At 40.0% G+C, this 18326-nt stretch overlaps 1 protein-coding gene across 4 annotated transcripts in view; it reads right to left on the bottom strand.

Annotated features, from left to right (window-relative positions):
• The window catches only part of pls3 (plastin 3 (T isoform)), a 100018-nt gene that overhangs the window by 10943 nt on the left and 70749 nt on the right, over positions 1-18326 (bottom strand). For all 4 annotated transcript variants that reach the window (XM_060927500.1, XM_060927498.1, XM_060927496.1 and 1 more), the window contains exons 2-9: positions 15924-16036; positions 9976-10139; positions 8347-8476; positions 7941-8073; positions 6616-6697; positions 6260-6425; positions 5482-5624; positions 1488-1583 (exon numbers count right to left, since the gene is read on the bottom strand). In XM_060927500.1, the coding sequence (XP_060783483.1) occupies positions 1488-1583; positions 5482-5624; positions 6260-6425; positions 6616-6697; positions 7941-8073; positions 8347-8476; positions 9976-10139; positions 15924-15984 (975 nt within the window). In that variant the 5' untranslated portion in view covers positions 15985-16036. The remainder of the gene's footprint in view (positions 1-1487; positions 1584-5481; positions 5625-6259; positions 6426-6615; positions 6698-7940; positions 8074-8346; positions 8477-9975; positions 10140-15923; positions 16037-18326) is intronic.

Below are 18326 nucleotides of genomic sequence, written 5' to 3'. Positions count from 1 at the left end.
GTGCAAGAGAAAACATTTCTGAATGATCATACTTTTCCAAGTTCCAGGAGTATAACACATGAAACAGTGGACCAAAATGACAATCAGCTTGAAAGAGGTTTAACCCTTTGGTGACTGACCCCTTGAACATGGTTCCTCCAGGAACGATGACGTTTCAGTCGTCAAGACAACGGAAAAACTAAAATACAAGAGCATTTTGTTTTGTGCACAAGAGCATTGTGACGTATCTTTCTGTTTTTGTATTTTAGTTCTTCTGTTGTCTTGACAACTGAAAAGTCATAGTTCCTGGAGGAACCATTTTCAAGGGGTCAGTCACCAAAGGGTTAAAGCATGTAAAGATGGAGCAACCGACCCAGAAACAAGGTGAACACAAACTTGTGTATTTTGACATCATGTGAAAGTATTATGGAATTTCCAGCAATTTCAGTAAAACTGATAAAGGGCGAATGGTGAAACGTCTTCAAGAATGCTGTGAAGCCAGCTACGCAACAATGCAGGTTTGAGACCACAAGGACAAAACTGCACAAAAAGAGCTTGTCATATGGCAAGTTTGGCAACAGCAGCATTAACAGATGTGCTGACTGCATCAGCCTTTTGCTGCAGACAGTCATCTTATAAAATCTGGCACTGAGTCAGTTTCCCTGAAACATGCAATCTCAGAGATGGAAAATATTTTCATGAAAATGTGGAGGAGTCCAGGACATGAGCAAAACTTGCCTGCACAGAGCTATGCTCATGTTTTTAATTCAGTGTTTCACCCACTATTTCACAGAGCATGAAAACCACAGTTATTCAAACAGCATCTTTAACCCCCCCCCATTAGGAGCATTAACTTTGGTTCAAAAAGTATTTTCCAGACATCAGAAATGGTGAATTCTTTTATGGGGTGGGGCACCATGTAGAGGACAATAAGGAAGCTCACTGAGCAATGTCATTTCGTCAGTGCACACTCCTATGATTAGCATCTGTGCTGAGAGCATGCATTTCCAGTCACAGCACAGACTTATGCATCCATTAAATCATTAAATCTATCCAGACCTACACTACACAGCCACACTCAACTTACTGCTGAGCTAAGGCTTAACACTTGTGCTCCTCTCAAATGGTCTGAGTGTCTGCCAGACCCTTACAGGATCCCTTCTGATCCACATCAGTGCTCCCAAAAAATAGTTATTTTAAAAATAACAATAATAAAAATAATAACACCCCCCCCCCCCCCCACACACACACAATTAAGGATATGGTACAGGTTCTTGCCCTGAACGACTTTATTTAAAGCCTTCGTTCATGCCCTAAGGTATACAGATTCACATCTGGGACATCAGGCAAAACCAAAAAAGATAAGCCAAAGTACCTGTGTAAAATCCATTACAACCCCTACATGAATAAAAAGAATTCAAACAGCTTACATCTGCTTCTGTCCCAAATTCCTTCTGCAAGTAGATGACCGATGCATGTTCAAATTCATATTGTAAAGCATGACTTACATTGAACCCTGCCATGCTGATGTCAATCTGTTCTTCCCCCTCTTTATTGCCTTTAGGTGCAATTTGGTTCAGGAGATGGAAATAAGCCCTGGAGTCCTACAAGGTTCACAAGGGGGAGGGAGTTAATCGACTTTTCACACAGACAACTTTAATATTTATAAAAGGAGTTAATCAACTTTTCACACAAACAATTTTAATAAGATATACAGATATCCACTGTGGAAAAAAAAACAGAAAAGCATGAGTAACTTATGAGCATGCTGGGGTGTTTTGAGAAAGTTCAAATACAGAAATCAAAGATCACTGAACCTAATATGAGAAGAAGAAAAAGGAAAAAAAAAAAAAAAAGTCATGCCAAAACTGAAACAGTTGGCTGTGCAATTTTTTTTTTTTTTTTTTGGGGGGGGGGGGGGGGGGGGGGGGGGAGTACCTTCACAGAGTTTGAGAAGTCTGACAGCTGAAGCATAGGGAAAGACAGATAAAGGATAGAGAGAGTTTCAGACAACACCACAAGGCCTTTATTCAGTTGTCAAGATAAGAAATAGGATCTACTGCAGGGTATGCTGGGATACAACCTAGCATTATCTTAATACATTTGCATATACAACCAGGAAGAATACAAAAATGGGAAGCATATCATCATAACACAAACTAATCACTAGGGTTGGTAATTTCTTTAACATGACATTGCATTTTCTAACTGGAAAACTGCTTCTAAAATCAACCCTTCCACATTCGCCATTTATGTCATACCTGAAGCAAACACAGGAGGGAGTGATACACATTTAAGAGCAACTGGCAGATGTATTGAGAAAGGAGTCAGAGGAAGAAAAGAGAAAAAGGAGGAGTAGAGGCATATAGAAAAGGATAAAGAGGTGGAGTGTGAATGTGCTGGAAGCATTACTGGCTGCTAGACATCATACCTTACTGACCCCCCCCATAAAAGCTAATCCTGAGATTGGTCTATAATTCACACTGCTATTCCAACACATGAGGGTGAGCAAAGATTCTTTTCATCAAGCATTAAAATGAGATTGCACCCTATCTTTCCCCATAGGAAAATTAGATACAGATTACGGGCGTAACTGAATAGGTATACATTATTTGGAATGAACAGGATAATGCATCATAATCGAATATGAATACAAATACAGAAAATAGGTCGAGTATTCTTTATAAAGAAAACTTGCCAGCTTTAGGGTCTATGATCCCACTAAAATAAATATTTAAAAACCCACCAACACCACCCTGGACAACGGTCATGCTGTTCTTTAAAAGATCAGCAGTGGAAGCTTGTGGACACCACCACCAACTCATCAATAAAAAACACTGGATTAACCTTTCCTATGCCTGAACATTTTGGGCTAGGGATAATTCTTCATTTTTTTCCCCCAGTGGTGTGCATTTCTGAGTTGCAGGCTCTATCTGCAACACATCAACATTTTATGGAACTCATCAGCCCTGCTCATAAAACCTTAAAAGAGCAAATTGTGCTGTGTTCAGAGCTACATCTCTGCTGGGATCTCCACAAATATAATCACCACATTAATTGTAACATTACTGCAACCCTGCCATAACAAACTCCTTGGGGGATGTCCAAGTGAAATGGACCCACCTGTCACACCAGACACTCACATATGTGAAATTTTAGGCACGTTCTCCTCATCACGAATTTCCCTTTCCAAGTCACTATTGCAGTTCACTGACCGAGTTAAAGAATCACAAATGAAGGCAATGATTTCTTCGTCTGTTATGGAAGCGACAGAGGTTACCAGTGTATTGCCGTCCATGTCCATCCACTGACCAGAGGTCTTCCAAATGTTCACCATTCAGTTCCTTCCTTTGTTGCAAAATCATTGATGAGATCATTTATGACCTCATAATATGCCTGGCTGGGTAGGGGAATAAAAATGCCACTGGTACACGTTAAGTGTTAAATTTTGCAGTATTTATGCAGTATTTTGCAGTCATTTCACACTTTTCAGAGATCATTCACATTTTTACTGAGAATTGTGATGGGCAGAACAGCAGAAGCTAAGGGTTTAACCAGACATTACTGGCTTCCTTTTTTACTGTGGGAGAACAGTGCTGTACTGGCCCCCTAAATTGATTTATTTAGTATAAAAACAAAAGAAAATTTTGCTTAGGATTTGGACATTCCCAGAACAGATTTTCAGTAACTCAGTTGTCAAAATGCAGATGATCAGTCATTCACAAATGTCTGCTAGGAAAATGTAGCCATCATCCATCCATTACCGCTTATCCTGTGCAGGGTTGCAGGCAAGCTGGAGCCTATCCCAGCTGACTATGGGCGAGAGGCAGAGTACACCCTGAGTTGCCACATCATCGCAGGGCTGACAGACAACCAACCATTCACACCTACGGTCAATTCGGAGCCACCAATTAACCTAATCTGCATGTCTTTGGACTATGGGGGACACCAGAGCACCCAGAGAAAACCCACGCAGACACGGGGAGAACACGCAAACTCCACACAGAAAGGTCCCCGTCAGCCACTGGGCTTGAACCCAGAACCTTCTTGTGAGGAAACAGTGCAAACCACTACACCACCGTGCCACCCTGTAGCCATCATATAATGTGCAAATTTAGAAGGAAAAGAAGCCAAGAAGCCTTTGTCACATGTACACTCAAGCATAGGCTTAAGCACACAGTGAAATTCCTCCTCTGCATTTAAACCATCTGAAGCAGTGCGCGCACACATACCTAGAGCAGTGGGCAGCTACGCTTCAGCACCCAGGGAACAGTTGGGGGTTAGGTGCCTTGCTCAAGGGCACTTCAGCCCAACCTCAGGCCATGGCTGCCCCATGTTAACCTAACTGCACGGCTTTGAACTGCGGGGGAAACCAGAACACCCAGAGGAAACCCACGCAGACACGGGGAGAACATGCAAACTCGACACAAAGGCCCCCGTCAGCTGCTGGGATCGAACCCAGAACCTTCTTGCTGTGAGGAGCCCGTGCTAACCACTCCACCACTGTGCCACCCTATTTTATAAACGTGTATTTTTATTCACACACACCACATCTGACTGAGCAAGTGTCAGTCACACCCTGCGATAGACTGGCAACACAGGGCTAACAGACAACCAACCATTCACACCTATAGACAACTTGATGTAGCCAGTTGACCTAATCCACACGTCTTTGGACTGTAGTAGGAAACCAGAGCCCCTGCATGAAACCCACACAGGCATGAGAACATGCAAACGACACAGAAAGACCCCGGTCAGCTGAGCAGTTCAAACCCAGCACATGCCTGCTGCGAGGGGTGCACATTATACCACCCCCTCATCATCCAAGCATCTCCACTTCCAGCTTGAGAATGGCCTTTATGAATGAATATTCAAGAGGTAAGTGGTGAACACTGGCTCCCTGTTATTTAAAGGAACAGGCACACAGGCCATTGAAAAGGGTTGTTTAGACAGGGTGCTGTGCTACTTTATCTTTGCAGTATTTTGACCAAAGCATGCCATATACATTTCATTAAGGCCTCAGGGAACTCCATCAAGGTGTGGAAAATGGGTACAAGAGGTCACCTTTAATAGAAAGGCAAAGTGAGAGCGATATGAATCAGAACTGTACTGATCCAGGTGCCTGCCTCTATTGTACAACTGTATAGCCTAAATGGGTTTTCCTGCCTTTGTAAAATGTCATCAAGTCCATGTTAATGGGATGCATCCCATATTTTAAACCTAAATTTTTATTGGATGCAGTGTGTGTATGGGCAGTCAGCTACACAGCATTTTACTCACCTCCTTGCTATTTGCTCAAGTTACCCATGACCAACTAAATAAAGGTTTCTTGACTGATAAGAATAAGAGGAGTTTATTACCATCATGATACAGCATTACATAATGACCTAGTGTGCGGGAATTGGCTGAATAATTCACTGAATTATGATTTTAATAAATTACTATTGTGGTGTAGTTGTGGACAAATTTTGTTTCCAGGGTAAAATGACTGTCCTGGTTTACCTTAATATCAGAGCTGAAGTTGTTGATTTTCTGCCAGCCAGCATTATCCAGATGGTAGTTTGCCCATCGCAGGAGTAACTCCTCTGGGGAAAGTTTCATCAGATCCTCCAGAGTCTCACCTTCCCGGAGCAATGCTGCCAGTGCTGAGAAAGTGCACACGCACATGAGTCAGCACAATTATGTTTAAAAAAAAAAAGAGCAGACCGAAAGGGATGTCCATGTATAAACATAGAAAGGGTAAAACAAACATGAGTTTTCTACAGCACCTGACAATATTACAGTTTATCTGCTATTTTAATACACACCACTTTATTTACTTATTCTAATCTTATTGCACACATGCATTGTTCTTGGTTTATTTGCATGCCTTATCTTCATGTGAATACATGCAAGCAGACATATGAACTGGGATACTCTTACATAATACTGTCAGTGTGATCAAATTTACACCGTTTGTACAGAATTATATGAGCACATCCTTGGATGCCCTGCAACAACAGAGTACTTCTCCACCAAGTACCTAGCCCCACACTGAGAAGGGTGCAGGTTTCACTGCAAAGCTAAAAACTTCAGTTTCCGTAACAGCAAATCAAATAAAGCAAGCTTATTTGCCTGAAATCAAGTTACTTGTCCTGTAGCATTGGTAAAATTCCTTCCTGTACTTAATCACCGAGTCCTACATAGAGACAATGTTTGTCTGCATTCCTGGCCAATGGCATCAGCCTGCTTTGCTTCTAAACGGTGTCGGTTTCTGGTCACCAGGGGAAACAGAGCTCACCTTCATTTCTGCTGAGCTCGATGTCTGCAAACAGGCCGATCTTGATGATCTGCCACAACAGGCCCAGCACCAGATGCGGCTTTCCTTCGCGCAGATCCAGAGCGCCAATGTTCACCACGTGGCAGCCAATGGCTGAAGCAGAGTTCAGTGCCAGGTTGAGGTTCTCCTGCATGGAGGAGGAAAGGGTTGGGTTAAGAATACTTTGATGTTAGCTTCATTTGTAACTAGAAAACTATTATACAACTATGCATTAGAAAGTAAACATTATTTGCCAGTTTTGCTAAGAAGGGCACTTTTTTTGAAAAATATACCCCTTAAACAAAGAGAGCAGTCATAGAAACAGCACAGCAACAAACCTGCGTCGTGAATGGCGTCAGTTTCTTCTTGTTTATTGTCCTCTCATCAATTGTATCAGGGACAGACAGGTTGATCATTTTACTGGTAGTAGAACAGACACAATTTCAGGAGCTTTCTTCCATAAAAAGGCAATCAGCCTATATGAGAACTAGAATCTCTAACATCTAGCTAGACTCCACTTGAGAATTTCTTTTCAGTGTATTGCTGGGTTTCATGTGACGTCACATCTGCCACATAAGGTATTCAAAACTGCCTGGTGGTCTACCAAAGCTCAGTTGACAAAACGTTTGTACGGAGAAGGTGCATTGCTTGCATGAAAAATGCCTTGCGCTTGCATCGTTTTAGGTTGTCTGAATCGATCAAACCGTGAAACTGAGTTTCTTCAGGGTTCCCCGTGAACGAATAAAAATGGGTGAACGAACACAGGACTTCACAAAAAGACATCGAGAAAGGTGGCTTTTGAACCTCTCACTGAAATCAAAGGGAGTAGAGTTGAAGCATGCTCGAGTTTGCATATTCCTCTCAGCTATGTCAGTGTTTAAGTACTTTTCTTGCTGTTATTTTATGGTACTTTTTTTTTTTTTTTAAAAGGTCAGAGTGCTCAAATCCCCAGCTGTTTATTTACTCCTCACAAAATCCATATGCATGAAGGTCACGACAAAATTTTTACCCAGCCATACAGTTACAATGCACCATGATCACTTCTTCATCTTGTTTAACTAAGATCCAGGTCTTTAAAGGGGTTTCTGATGATCTTTGTGAATATCTTTAGCTGAGAGATAAGAGTGAACACAAGTGAGAATCAAGCAAACGGTTTGTCTACACTTCGACTTGCAGCGCTTTGTTGTAAAGACGCAAATGAAAAGGTTAAAAATACATACACTACATACATGGGCAAAAACAAGACAGGATTCATTTGGCACCGACTTGATACCGAGGTCCTTTACCCAGCCACATACAAAAAAAAAAAAGTTGTAAACCTCCATACTCTTCCACACTTTCATTTGTTTTGCAGTGAAGGATGTCTGCAACACCAGAAAGTTCGAGATGTTGGGGAACTCGACTGAAGGGTAGTTTTCAAGATCGTATGACAAATCCTTCATTCCCAGACTGTAGGGGTCGATTCCATTGCACATAGCAATCTTCTAAATATATCTAAAGCAAGCAGTGGCTTCTAGATTACGAGCATACTCTGATAAGTTATCACTAATTGTTTGTACTACGGCAGCCGTTTAGACCATCAGCTATTTCACTTCTGGTAAAAATCACTAAGAAAAGTCACGTGACTGAAACCCAGCAATTAAAATTGTCTATCCGGACTCACCACAACACGACGCCATCACCTACAGCCTTGAAGAGGTCGTTTGTGTTGGGGTTCATGGGCAGCACGTGCTTGCAGTCCGGGTCTTTTTCCAGTGCAGAATTGATCCAGTTCACAAATGCAAACCTTTCCTCCTCTGAAATCACACAAGACAAGGAAGAAAAAAAATTAAGACAAGAGGACACACAAGAAGGCACTCCTTTTCAGCTCTGCCAAAGAAACATTATGTTCCAAGAGACACAGTTTAACTTTAGTGCTCAGCTGTTAACTCAAATCGAAACGTCACATGAAGTTATAGATCCAAGTTAGTTATGCAATATTGCAGCATAAGTGTAGTATTCGGTATAAACAAGTCTGCTTAGTTTTATTGATTTAAAAAATAAATAAGCCTTTTTTTTTTTAAACCCACCCGAGTACGAGTGTTGTGTGCCTGCACTGGACAGTTCTGACGTGCCCCCAATGGCCAGGATGCCTTCTTTCTTGTTGATAGCATTGCGGAAGGTCTTTGCAATATCACTACTTTTAAGCTCCTGGAAGACCTGCAGGAAAAGAAAAAAAAAAAGTTTATAATTAAAAAGCGATGCAAGTGTGTGCTTCGTTTGTACTCCAAAATTACTGACATTCCATAGCCTCTGTGTGACCCTTTCAAAATTACACAGCCAAAAGTACAGATACACTTTGTTTTGCCATGCCAGAGCAATCAGCATGGACCCTCTCAGTTCCAAATGGAAACCGTTAAACTGTGCTGACAGCAACTGCAATATAATCTTCCCTCCCCACCCTACTGACTGTCCCAGCAGAGTAAACAAACACTGGGACATTGACAAGTAAAATCTCCATTCAGCTTCACAGGTCAAGAAGCCTAGAGGAAGCAAATTGCCCATTTCACAAGATGGAGGGTCACACTGATATGCAGTCATCTCTGCTTAGAAATTCTGCACTAAAATAATGGTGATGACTCAAAAGTGAGTGACTGCACATTTCCTCTAACCAGTACCAGAGTTTCTTATAAAACTCAGAATCCTATTTAGATGGCACATTCACATTATTCACATTACTTGAAAGAAAATAAAAAATTCATAAATTAAGATTAACTACAAGATGAGCTGTTTGACAGCCCCCCCCCACACACAGACCAATAAATAAATAACCCACCCCCACAAAGCCCTATAACACAAGGTAGAGCTGGTGTGTGTCTATGGCAGCCAAAGTGCTAGCAAGGCTGCGTTGCATTATTGGAAGATTTAAAGGACGCTGTGTTCAACAATTAGTAAATCGGTGTGTTGTTTTCAGGTCTGTTTTTGTGGTTTGGGTTTTCTGCAGGTCACTAAACATCAGATGTGCCATGAACATGCTTGGTATTTCATGGGTGACTAGAGGTGAGGAAGTGTGTGTATGCGTGCATGTAAAAAAAAAAAAAAAAGTGTTACCAAAGCTTTTATAAATCTGGCAAAAATGTTTTGCTCGGTTTGGTTCATCAAATCACTCAAAACAACTTTAAGATTGATAAACGAGGCCCAAGAATGTCAAATATGCATGAATGTGGACTACAAACTATAAAATGTCTGAATATAAACAAGTGTATTGAATCTATTCAGACAACAGCGAGACAAATCTCTGCATGGTGAAAAACACTGAGGTCTGAACTGGCAAATTTTCAGTTAAAATGGTCCTTGATTGCCAAGAGTTACTACATACAATATAATGCAAGATTAAAGTCCATGAAGTTTAGGATTTTATCTGATACAAACATAGAAAATGAGGACCATGGCAAATATTTTCTGCCATATTTCCTCGAGTTCAAAATACAGTCAAATCCAAAAGCCATTTTGGGTTTCAGTGGGATTAGTTTAAAGCATCTGCTGACTCTGCTGATCAAGGACTTAACAGTCATCCCTCTGCGCATAAACGAATCTGCCAGAGACTTCAGATAATATCAACTGCTTGAAGATAATTATTATTACATATGACTAAATTTCACCTTAAGCATAGTTTATTTATTTAAATAAATAAATAAAAATATGTTCAAGTTACTCACCGAAACGAATTCATCAAAGCTGATCTTGTTGTCCTTGTCTTTATCCCCCTCAGTCATCAGCTTCTGGATGATCTCACGGACTTTGTACCCAGGAAGTGGCAGGTTGGCCTCTTTGAACAGGTCGTGGAGCTCGTAGTCATTGATGTAGCCATTACTGTCCAGATCTGTAGGACAGGATCATTCAGGCACAATTTATCATGTTAAGCTAAAAAAAAAAAAAAAAAGGCACTACAGATAGTATCATGTGGAATTAATTTGTATTTATGACAGGGTTTGAGAGTCAGTTCATTAGTAGGATCTAACCAAATGCAATTACAAAACCCTTGATTTTGCTCTTCAGTTAACAAGCTGTTCCAACTCCCAATGCAGCAGAGGAGGAAGTGAAGCAACTTTAATGAAGCCACGTCTCCTGGGATGATTTCAAGTGATCATGTGTCCACTCACACCAGAATAAGGTCAACACAGGACCATCTATAGCCTTAAAAGTTCATAGGCAACGGTTTTAAGTTTTATGCATATTTGAAACTTTATATGTTAAAAAACCCTCAGTAATTTTCTTCTGGTCCCAAGTAGTATTGTTAATAAGTAATTAAAATAAGTTGGCGTGGCTCACAGTGAATTTCTGTTCGGCTATTTTCGTGACCACTCGGCGCGTGACATCATTTAAGACAAACAAACCGTTTGAGTTGAGTCCACTTCCGTTTACTTACATTGCCATTCGGATTGAGTGCAGACGTGCGTTCAGGAATTTCCAAAGAAAAAACATGCCTTTTTGTTGTGCAGTGAACTGTAACAGGACCAATTCAGGAAGAAGTTTTTACCTTTTTCCGAGAGAGGAAAAGAGGCAGACAGAATGGATTGGCTTTTTCCGGAAGAGGCGGAGCGAGAGGATTGGCTTTTTCCAAAAAAGGAGAAGAGGCAGAGCGAGAAGGTTGGCTTTTTCTGAAAAAGGAGAAGGTGGAGCAAGTGGATTGGCTTTTTCCGAAAGAGGAGACGAGGCAGAGAGAGTGGATTGTGTGCGTGAATCCAGAGGGTTGTTTTTTTCCCGAAAGAGGAGAAGAGGCGGAAAGAGGGGATTGTGCGTGTGAAACAAAATCAAGCAGTCAAAGAAGAAATGGACCAGCAACGCTCAAGCAAAAAGGAGAAGATTGGAGATAAACATTTTTACTTTTGCTTGCAATTGACAAGACAAGAATCCTGAGGGATCCTGTTGTGCAGTGAACTGTAACAACAGGACCGGTTCAGGAAGAAGTTTTTACCCTTTCCCGAGAGGAGAAGAGGCAGAGAGAGTGCATTGGCTTTTTCTGGAAGAGGAGAAGAGGCGGAGCGAGAGGACTGGCTTTTTCCGAAAAAGGAGAAGAGGCAGAGCAAGTAGGTTGGCTTTTTTCGAAAGAGGAGAAGAGGCAGAGCGAGAGGGTTGGCTTTTTCCAAAAGAAACAAGGTGGACAGAGTAGATTGTGCGCATGGAGGAAAAAAAAAAAAAAAGCAAACAGTCAAAGAAGAAACGGACCAGCAACGCTCAAGCAAAAAGGAGAAGATTGGAGGTAAACATTTTTACCTTTACTTGCAATTGACAAGTCAAGAATCCTGACGGATCCTGTACAATCATTGTGGAAATGAGACAAAGGGATATTTCCTCGCTTAGGAGTAGGCTATAAAATGGTATAATGCCGCAGATGGCAGGCTAATGTGGCCTACCAGCGCACTGTCAAGTAATCGTTACCTATATCCACTAGGGAGGGCAGTTTAATTATTCTTCAGAAGGGCTCTTATTTAGTATTACAGCGAAAGCAAGAATTTATCATAACTACCAGGATAAATTGTTTGGGCGCGAGTCTTGTTGTGGTCCGGGGTCACCGCGATTGGAGTCGGCCGAGTTGCTGTCCGATTCCGAGGCCGCGCGGTCAAACCAGTGAGTCACATTAACTGATTGCTTCGCAACGGCCATAGGTTCACACACATGCTTTCACCTCTCGATACTTAATTTGAAGAGTTCCTACTTCAAAATTGCTATCGCTTTCAGACATTTTACACAACCTTTCACGACCAAAGTCCGTAGACATGTGCTTGATTCGCAAGTAAACATAGACCTGCTCCCAGTCTGTTCGGCTTAAATGACGTCATGATGACGGTCCCCTGGCGGTGAACGTGTGCACAAGTGAGATGTAAACAAACCTTCGGAAATCGGACAACACAGTATATTTTAACCGTTTTATTCAATTTTAGGGTGCAAATTAGACACCAGGAAGATTGAGTTCGCTTTTTGGGTCGTTCTTCGACAATAAAGCTGATATTCCATGTTTCACCTCCGACCATTGCCTATGACCTTTAAACCCAAGTAAAATGCTACACTGTAAAGTATAGATTAAAACATCTAGGGTTAGCTTCCATCTTTACTCAGCAGACTTCTCTGCTAGGAGCCTTCCTATTGAAAGATTAAAGGTCATTTTCCTCTTCTCCTCTCTCGGAAAAAGGTAAAAACTTCTTCCTGAATTGGTCCCGTTGTTCCAGTTCACTGCACAACAAGGCATGGTTTTTCTTTGGAAATTCCTGAACGCACGTCTGCACTCAAGCCGAACGGCAATGTAAGTAAACGGAAGTGGACTCAACTTGAGCGGTTTGTTTGTCTTAAATGACGTCACGCGCCGAGCGGTCACGAAAACAGCCGAACCGAAATTCACCACGATTCGCGCCAACTTATTTTAATTACTTATTAACAATACTTCTTGGGACCAGAAGAAAATTACAGAGGGTTTTTTAACATATAAAGTTTCAAATGTGCATAAAATTAAATCCATTGCCTATGAGCTTTAAAATCATGTGTCTAGGCACAAAAAGAAAAATAAAAACACCCACACACCATTAGAATTAGACTTATATTGGCTTAAGTCCACTGTAGCAAATTCCAGCACGCTCTAAAAGCAGAAATTACAAAATCAATGTGGATGCAGTTGGACACCTAGCTAAATCTACAATTCTAATCGGTAGAGGTTAAACTGAAAGCTGGTCTTGCTAATTTCATCACTGCTAATATTACTTAGTGACCAATACAGGAGGAGACCATATTTGGTGAGAACATATTTGGCAAGAACCAAAAAAAAAAAAAAAAAAAAAAAAAAAAAAGCTATACCTTAATTAGTTCAGGTGAAATTTTTTTTAAAGCCTCAGTGAAGGAAAATAAACAGAATGTTATGTTTTTGCTCACAATGCATAAACATTTAAAAAGCACAGTTCCGTCTTTACTTAACAGGGGCTTGGAATAAGGCTCTTATGTTTGCTGAGGAGAAATGCTGCAATACTGGATTGGAAACTCATGGTCAGCACTAGAAACCAATGCAATGTTTAGTTTTTATTTTTCACCACAAGGCAATTAAAATGCCTCGAAAAACACTTTTCTGTATTTTGTAAATTATGAAACAGACTGACTTTAAAGAAATAAATGCAAATACTGGCATCAAAGTTTATTGCGACTGCTGCGGCTCATCCATGTCTCGATTGATGTAATCAAAATCCCAGACACAGAAACACATGGAAGTATTTATGGTCAGAGTGCATAGTTAATTCTTTATTTACAGAGGGAATAACACACTACTCAACATAGTTAACGCTAACTAAATTCCTTTCACATTACAGTGCTAACTTCTGCTCACAGCCCCTGACAGTGTTTTTTGGAAGTGTGGGGGCTTTTTTTTTTTTTGGAAAGGGACTAATGTTATTCGGCTATTTCCCCACCGTTTTTGGTCAATGACTGGAGCAGCTCTGCCCTCTCATCCAGTAAAAGTGAAGGGAGTATATTCTAGGACAAGTAGAAAGAGACCTGTAGGCTGTGTATTGCCCGAGAGCATTATGCCATTTGAAAACCATCAGAATGATGCAGGTATTTCTCAAGCCAACCAAACTCATACCTGTGACGATCTCTGTTCCCTGGATAAGACACTCAATTTTAGCCAACTGTCACTGTTAACAGTGACAAAAGTCACTGTTAATCTGAATTTTAAATGGTTATCTCCTCTTGGATTGCTGATTATGATCACAGTTTCATAGTTGTTTCAAATGATGCAACATCGCACTGAAATCATAATTTAATCCCCCCCCCCTTAATTTGACTGGCAAAGCCAACCTGCTAAATTAGAGAGTTTGAAGACATTCAAGACGGCAGGGGTCATGGGAGCATTTCCAAATTGCATGTTCAGATATATTCATAGATCCTGGCATGTGTAATAGATTTAGGAGATGTCACTATGCATTTTGTCATTAAAAACACAAAGAATTCATAAATTGTTTTGAATGGCTCAAAGTAACAAGGGGTACAATAACTATTGGTTTCAGATCTGAATTTGTGTTAGTTCATTTTAAGACAGTAAACACAGTTTTTCAATGACCAAATTACAAGCCATGCATCCTCTCCGCTATATTCACACCACCCATTTCCTTTTTTACAGCTCTAACAAAGCAAAATGCTGTTTCATTTCTTCTTGACATCAAATTATGTGAAAATATTTTGTGAAAATCACTTAAAATGCTTCTCCTCCCTCTATTTTTGACCCATTTCTCCCAAACTTGGTAGATGGCACCTTTGGACTCAGCTGCACAAGGCAATTACCCGGTGTTCAGAATTTTGTAAGCGTGGGGCCATGGCGGCCAATCAGAATTGCGTCCGCAGCTCTAAGTCGCTGGTTCATTTCTGTTTGTAACTTTTGAACCGTTGGTCCGATTTTCAAAAACTTGGTATCCCTGGAATCCTTGGCCCTTGACGAATCCAGCGCACCCTATGATGTACATTAAGACATGGACAGAGCTTCATTTCACACAAGCCAAATGCCTGACATTATAACCAGCAGCATAATATGCATATTCATATTTCATGTGATATCACGATGTGCATAGTCAAGGACATGATGAAACATTAACTTTTTATAGCCTGACTCTAACCTGCTGCCACTAAATTTATGGAGGGTTAACTTTTCATCCATGTTGATGTTTCTAACCAACTGTCCTCAACTGATTCTAAGGTTTTAGTTTATGTCTGTCCAGTCGTAATTCCAGGAAAGCTGCATGTTATAAACAAACATACCTGTCTTCATACAAAACCCTTATGCAGCGTTTCCCCTACCATTATTTATTTATTTATTTATTTATTTATTTATTTTTTGGGGGGGGGGGGGGAGTGATGTCTTCAGACACACACTTAAGTTAGCTAACGTTACAAATATTCATAGTGAGATCGTGTTGGAATATGATCTCACTCTGTAAACATTAGACGTAATTTTCTATGGCTAGCTTATCTGTTGGGAAAAGCTAGCCATAGAATTTTTTCTTCCCCACACAGGTTATTTCAAATGAGCACACAGTCTACCTACTACTATACTCAACACATAAATCAAAAAGTAGTGATAGGCAGTGGAGAGGTGAGTGAAAAATTACAGCAAAAAGAAATAAGCTATCCTACTTTCTAATTAAAATTATAGTCAATTAGAACTATACATGGTTCACATGGCATGTTCTCTAAATACACACATGGCATGTTCTCACATGGCGATCTCTAAATACTTGTTTAAAAAAAGTCAAAAAAACGTTCATTGTAAAACAAATTATTCCTACACGTGACAAAGTATTTCATTACTCTGGGTAAGCATAATGCACTGTTGACAGATGTCATTGGAGACACACCAAATTCTATTATGAAGTGTCTAACTCGCAAGATGAGCCTTGAAGTGAAACCTCGCTGGCTCCAGCCTTGAAACAAGACAAAACATCGTAGAAATTCCAAAATAATAAAATCCGCAGACCTTCTTCTGTGAAAAAGTTTCAATTGCAAAACATTCACGATTGACTTTCAGGTTGAATGAAAAGGGAAGCTGAGAGCTTTTCACTCCAGGAGATTTACAGTTTCTGATTAGCATGCAGATTTCTGGCTGAACCAGCAGAACAACAGGAAGACCACTCACCGACTTTCCCGAAGGCTTCACGCAGCTCCTCCAGCTCTTCTTTGGATATCTTCGCTGCCATCTCCCTGGAGAACAGCCTGTACCTTCCTCACTCCAACAATGTGCCTTTTTTTCTGTTGGGACACACACACACACACACACACACACACACACACACACACACAGAGATATGCAGAATAAGACACTATTCAGAAAATAGACACAATAGATAGAACAGAATAGATGCAGAACAGAGACACTATTCACTTCCAAGACCAATTGATTCCTTAACACACCATCACGTGCAGAATACGGTACCACTTACTTTGCATGAAATGCAAAGAATTGTTGAGCATGCAAATAAAGATCACAGCATGTGTCTTCATTTGGAGAAAAGAGCAAGATCATACCATTGCATGCAAAACCTTTCATTCTGATGTTATCGGAGCTAACAAATGTATCAATGGCTATCTGATGAGACCATGAAATACCAAAACTGCAACCTATTCAGGGATACAGGCTGCAGTTTGGTTACGTCACCACTGCAGATCCAACAATCAGAGGAGACCTGCAGCTTCATTTTTTTTTCTTTGCAGCAAGACAACTGGCTCAAACAACTTTTAAGAAGCTCAAAAAAAAAAAAGTTATGTACATTTCCTAAGAACAGAATAGACAAACATGATCAAGGTTGCCAGATGATTATTCTACTGTAGTAGAATTATTATAATTTATCATCATAGCAATGATTCACTCAACTCTCATTTCAATTCAAGGTTCTTAATTCACAAGTGGATTTTTTTTTTTTGGTGTGTGTTAGTTCCTCCCCCCCCCCCCCCAAAAAAAAATCCTATTCGTTAAAAACATAAGCCTTTTGTTAAATTGAAAAATAAAATAAAATTAAAATTAAATAAAAATAAAAACCCACACACCATTTTCTGAACCAACAGTCATTTACTCCAGCCTTTGCAAATATGGGTAAAATATAAGCTTAACTAAAACATTCCTTTTATTAAAAAAAGTTAAACAACAGGCCTTTCCTTAAACTTATGAACATTTCTACTGCCTTCATTTTCTTCTCTTTACTTTAGATTTCAGCAGTCTGTTTAGGAGAAAAAAAAATTGTCGTCTTGTTAACTATTTGTACAGTCAATCACACAACCCTTCCCCATTTTCGAGCCATTTTGTGGCATTAGAGCTGCGTTACTTCGGGATTGTGTGAAACCATGTGTATTCCCACCATTACGTTATTGCATTCTCTGCTGTCTAAACACAATTTCAGCTAGAAAAACTAAAATTACGCAGCCTCTGAAGTCACAAATCACAAGTCATTTATTTCATCAATTCAAATGGTCAAATTTGTATCGCCACACAATACATTTCACTAAATCCCTAATTATTTATTATTGAAAATCATTTACCTAGTTATGGAACATACTTTTCTTAAAAAAAAAAAAATAAATAAAAATTTACTAAAGACTTTACATTCCAAGTCTATATTTCTTCAATGTAAAAAAAAATCTTCCAATCAAAAATAAGCCTGCATCTTCCATGATATAAAACCATAATTCTCAAAGGCATTTCTTTGACGCATGATATTTAAATTTGCAAACAAGTGTTGTATTGTTAAAAACAGATCAGTGATAAATATTTTTGCTATAGCTAAAAATAACTAATAAAACAAAAAAAAACTGAATTTCCCAATTAAGTACAAAAATTTATTCACAACCACTTGAAGTCAAACTGTAATTGTTTAAAGTGGAGAAACGTTTAAAAAAATTAATTTGGAGGAAAATAAAAAAAAGGGACATAACATCTATGACAAGTCAGAAAAGTGTATTTGTGATGTAATTGACCCTTGAGTCCTGCTCTATGACAACAGGTCAGTTGGGAGCCTGTCCTTAAATGCAGTCAGTTTTGTCCTTAATCTTATTTATAACGCTTCATTACACTTCTGACTGCACTGTGTGTGTGTGTGGGGGGGGGGGGGGGGACGGACGGACACCACTCCAATTACAGAAGCTTCAGAAATGCATTCACAGGATTTGTTTTATTCAGGTCAGATTCACTCTTAAAAACAAGGTTTTTCAAACAAAACTAGAAAACTAATCCTGCATTTGTGGTTACAGATCTGAAGAAACCAAGCTGAGCCACAGGACACATTAAACTACCCAGTTTGTCAGCAATGACTCAACACCACAGCGGGCGGAGTAACAGAGGTGGACTTGCACACACCCATCACAATGGCTGTCACTCCTCGCTCTTCTATGAGAACAAAAACAAGCCATCCTTAATTGGCTCCATCCTACACACAGTATCAAACAAAAATAATAGGACAAAAGTTGTGTTTACAATATGTGCTGGTCCAGCCTTGTTCACATTGAGCTTAATCTTTCTGGGTTAAATCGGACTATAGATCAGCTTTGA

Source organism: Neoarius graeffei, chromosome 8, assembly GCF_027579695.1.
Source record: "Neoarius graeffei isolate fNeoGra1 chromosome 8, fNeoGra1.pri, whole genome shotgun sequence".
Taxonomy (NCBI): Eukaryota; Metazoa; Chordata; class Actinopteri; order Siluriformes; family Ariidae; genus Neoarius; species Neoarius graeffei.
The sequence above is the reverse complement of the archived record's forward strand: the minus strand, read 5'-3'. Positions and strand labels throughout refer to the sequence as shown.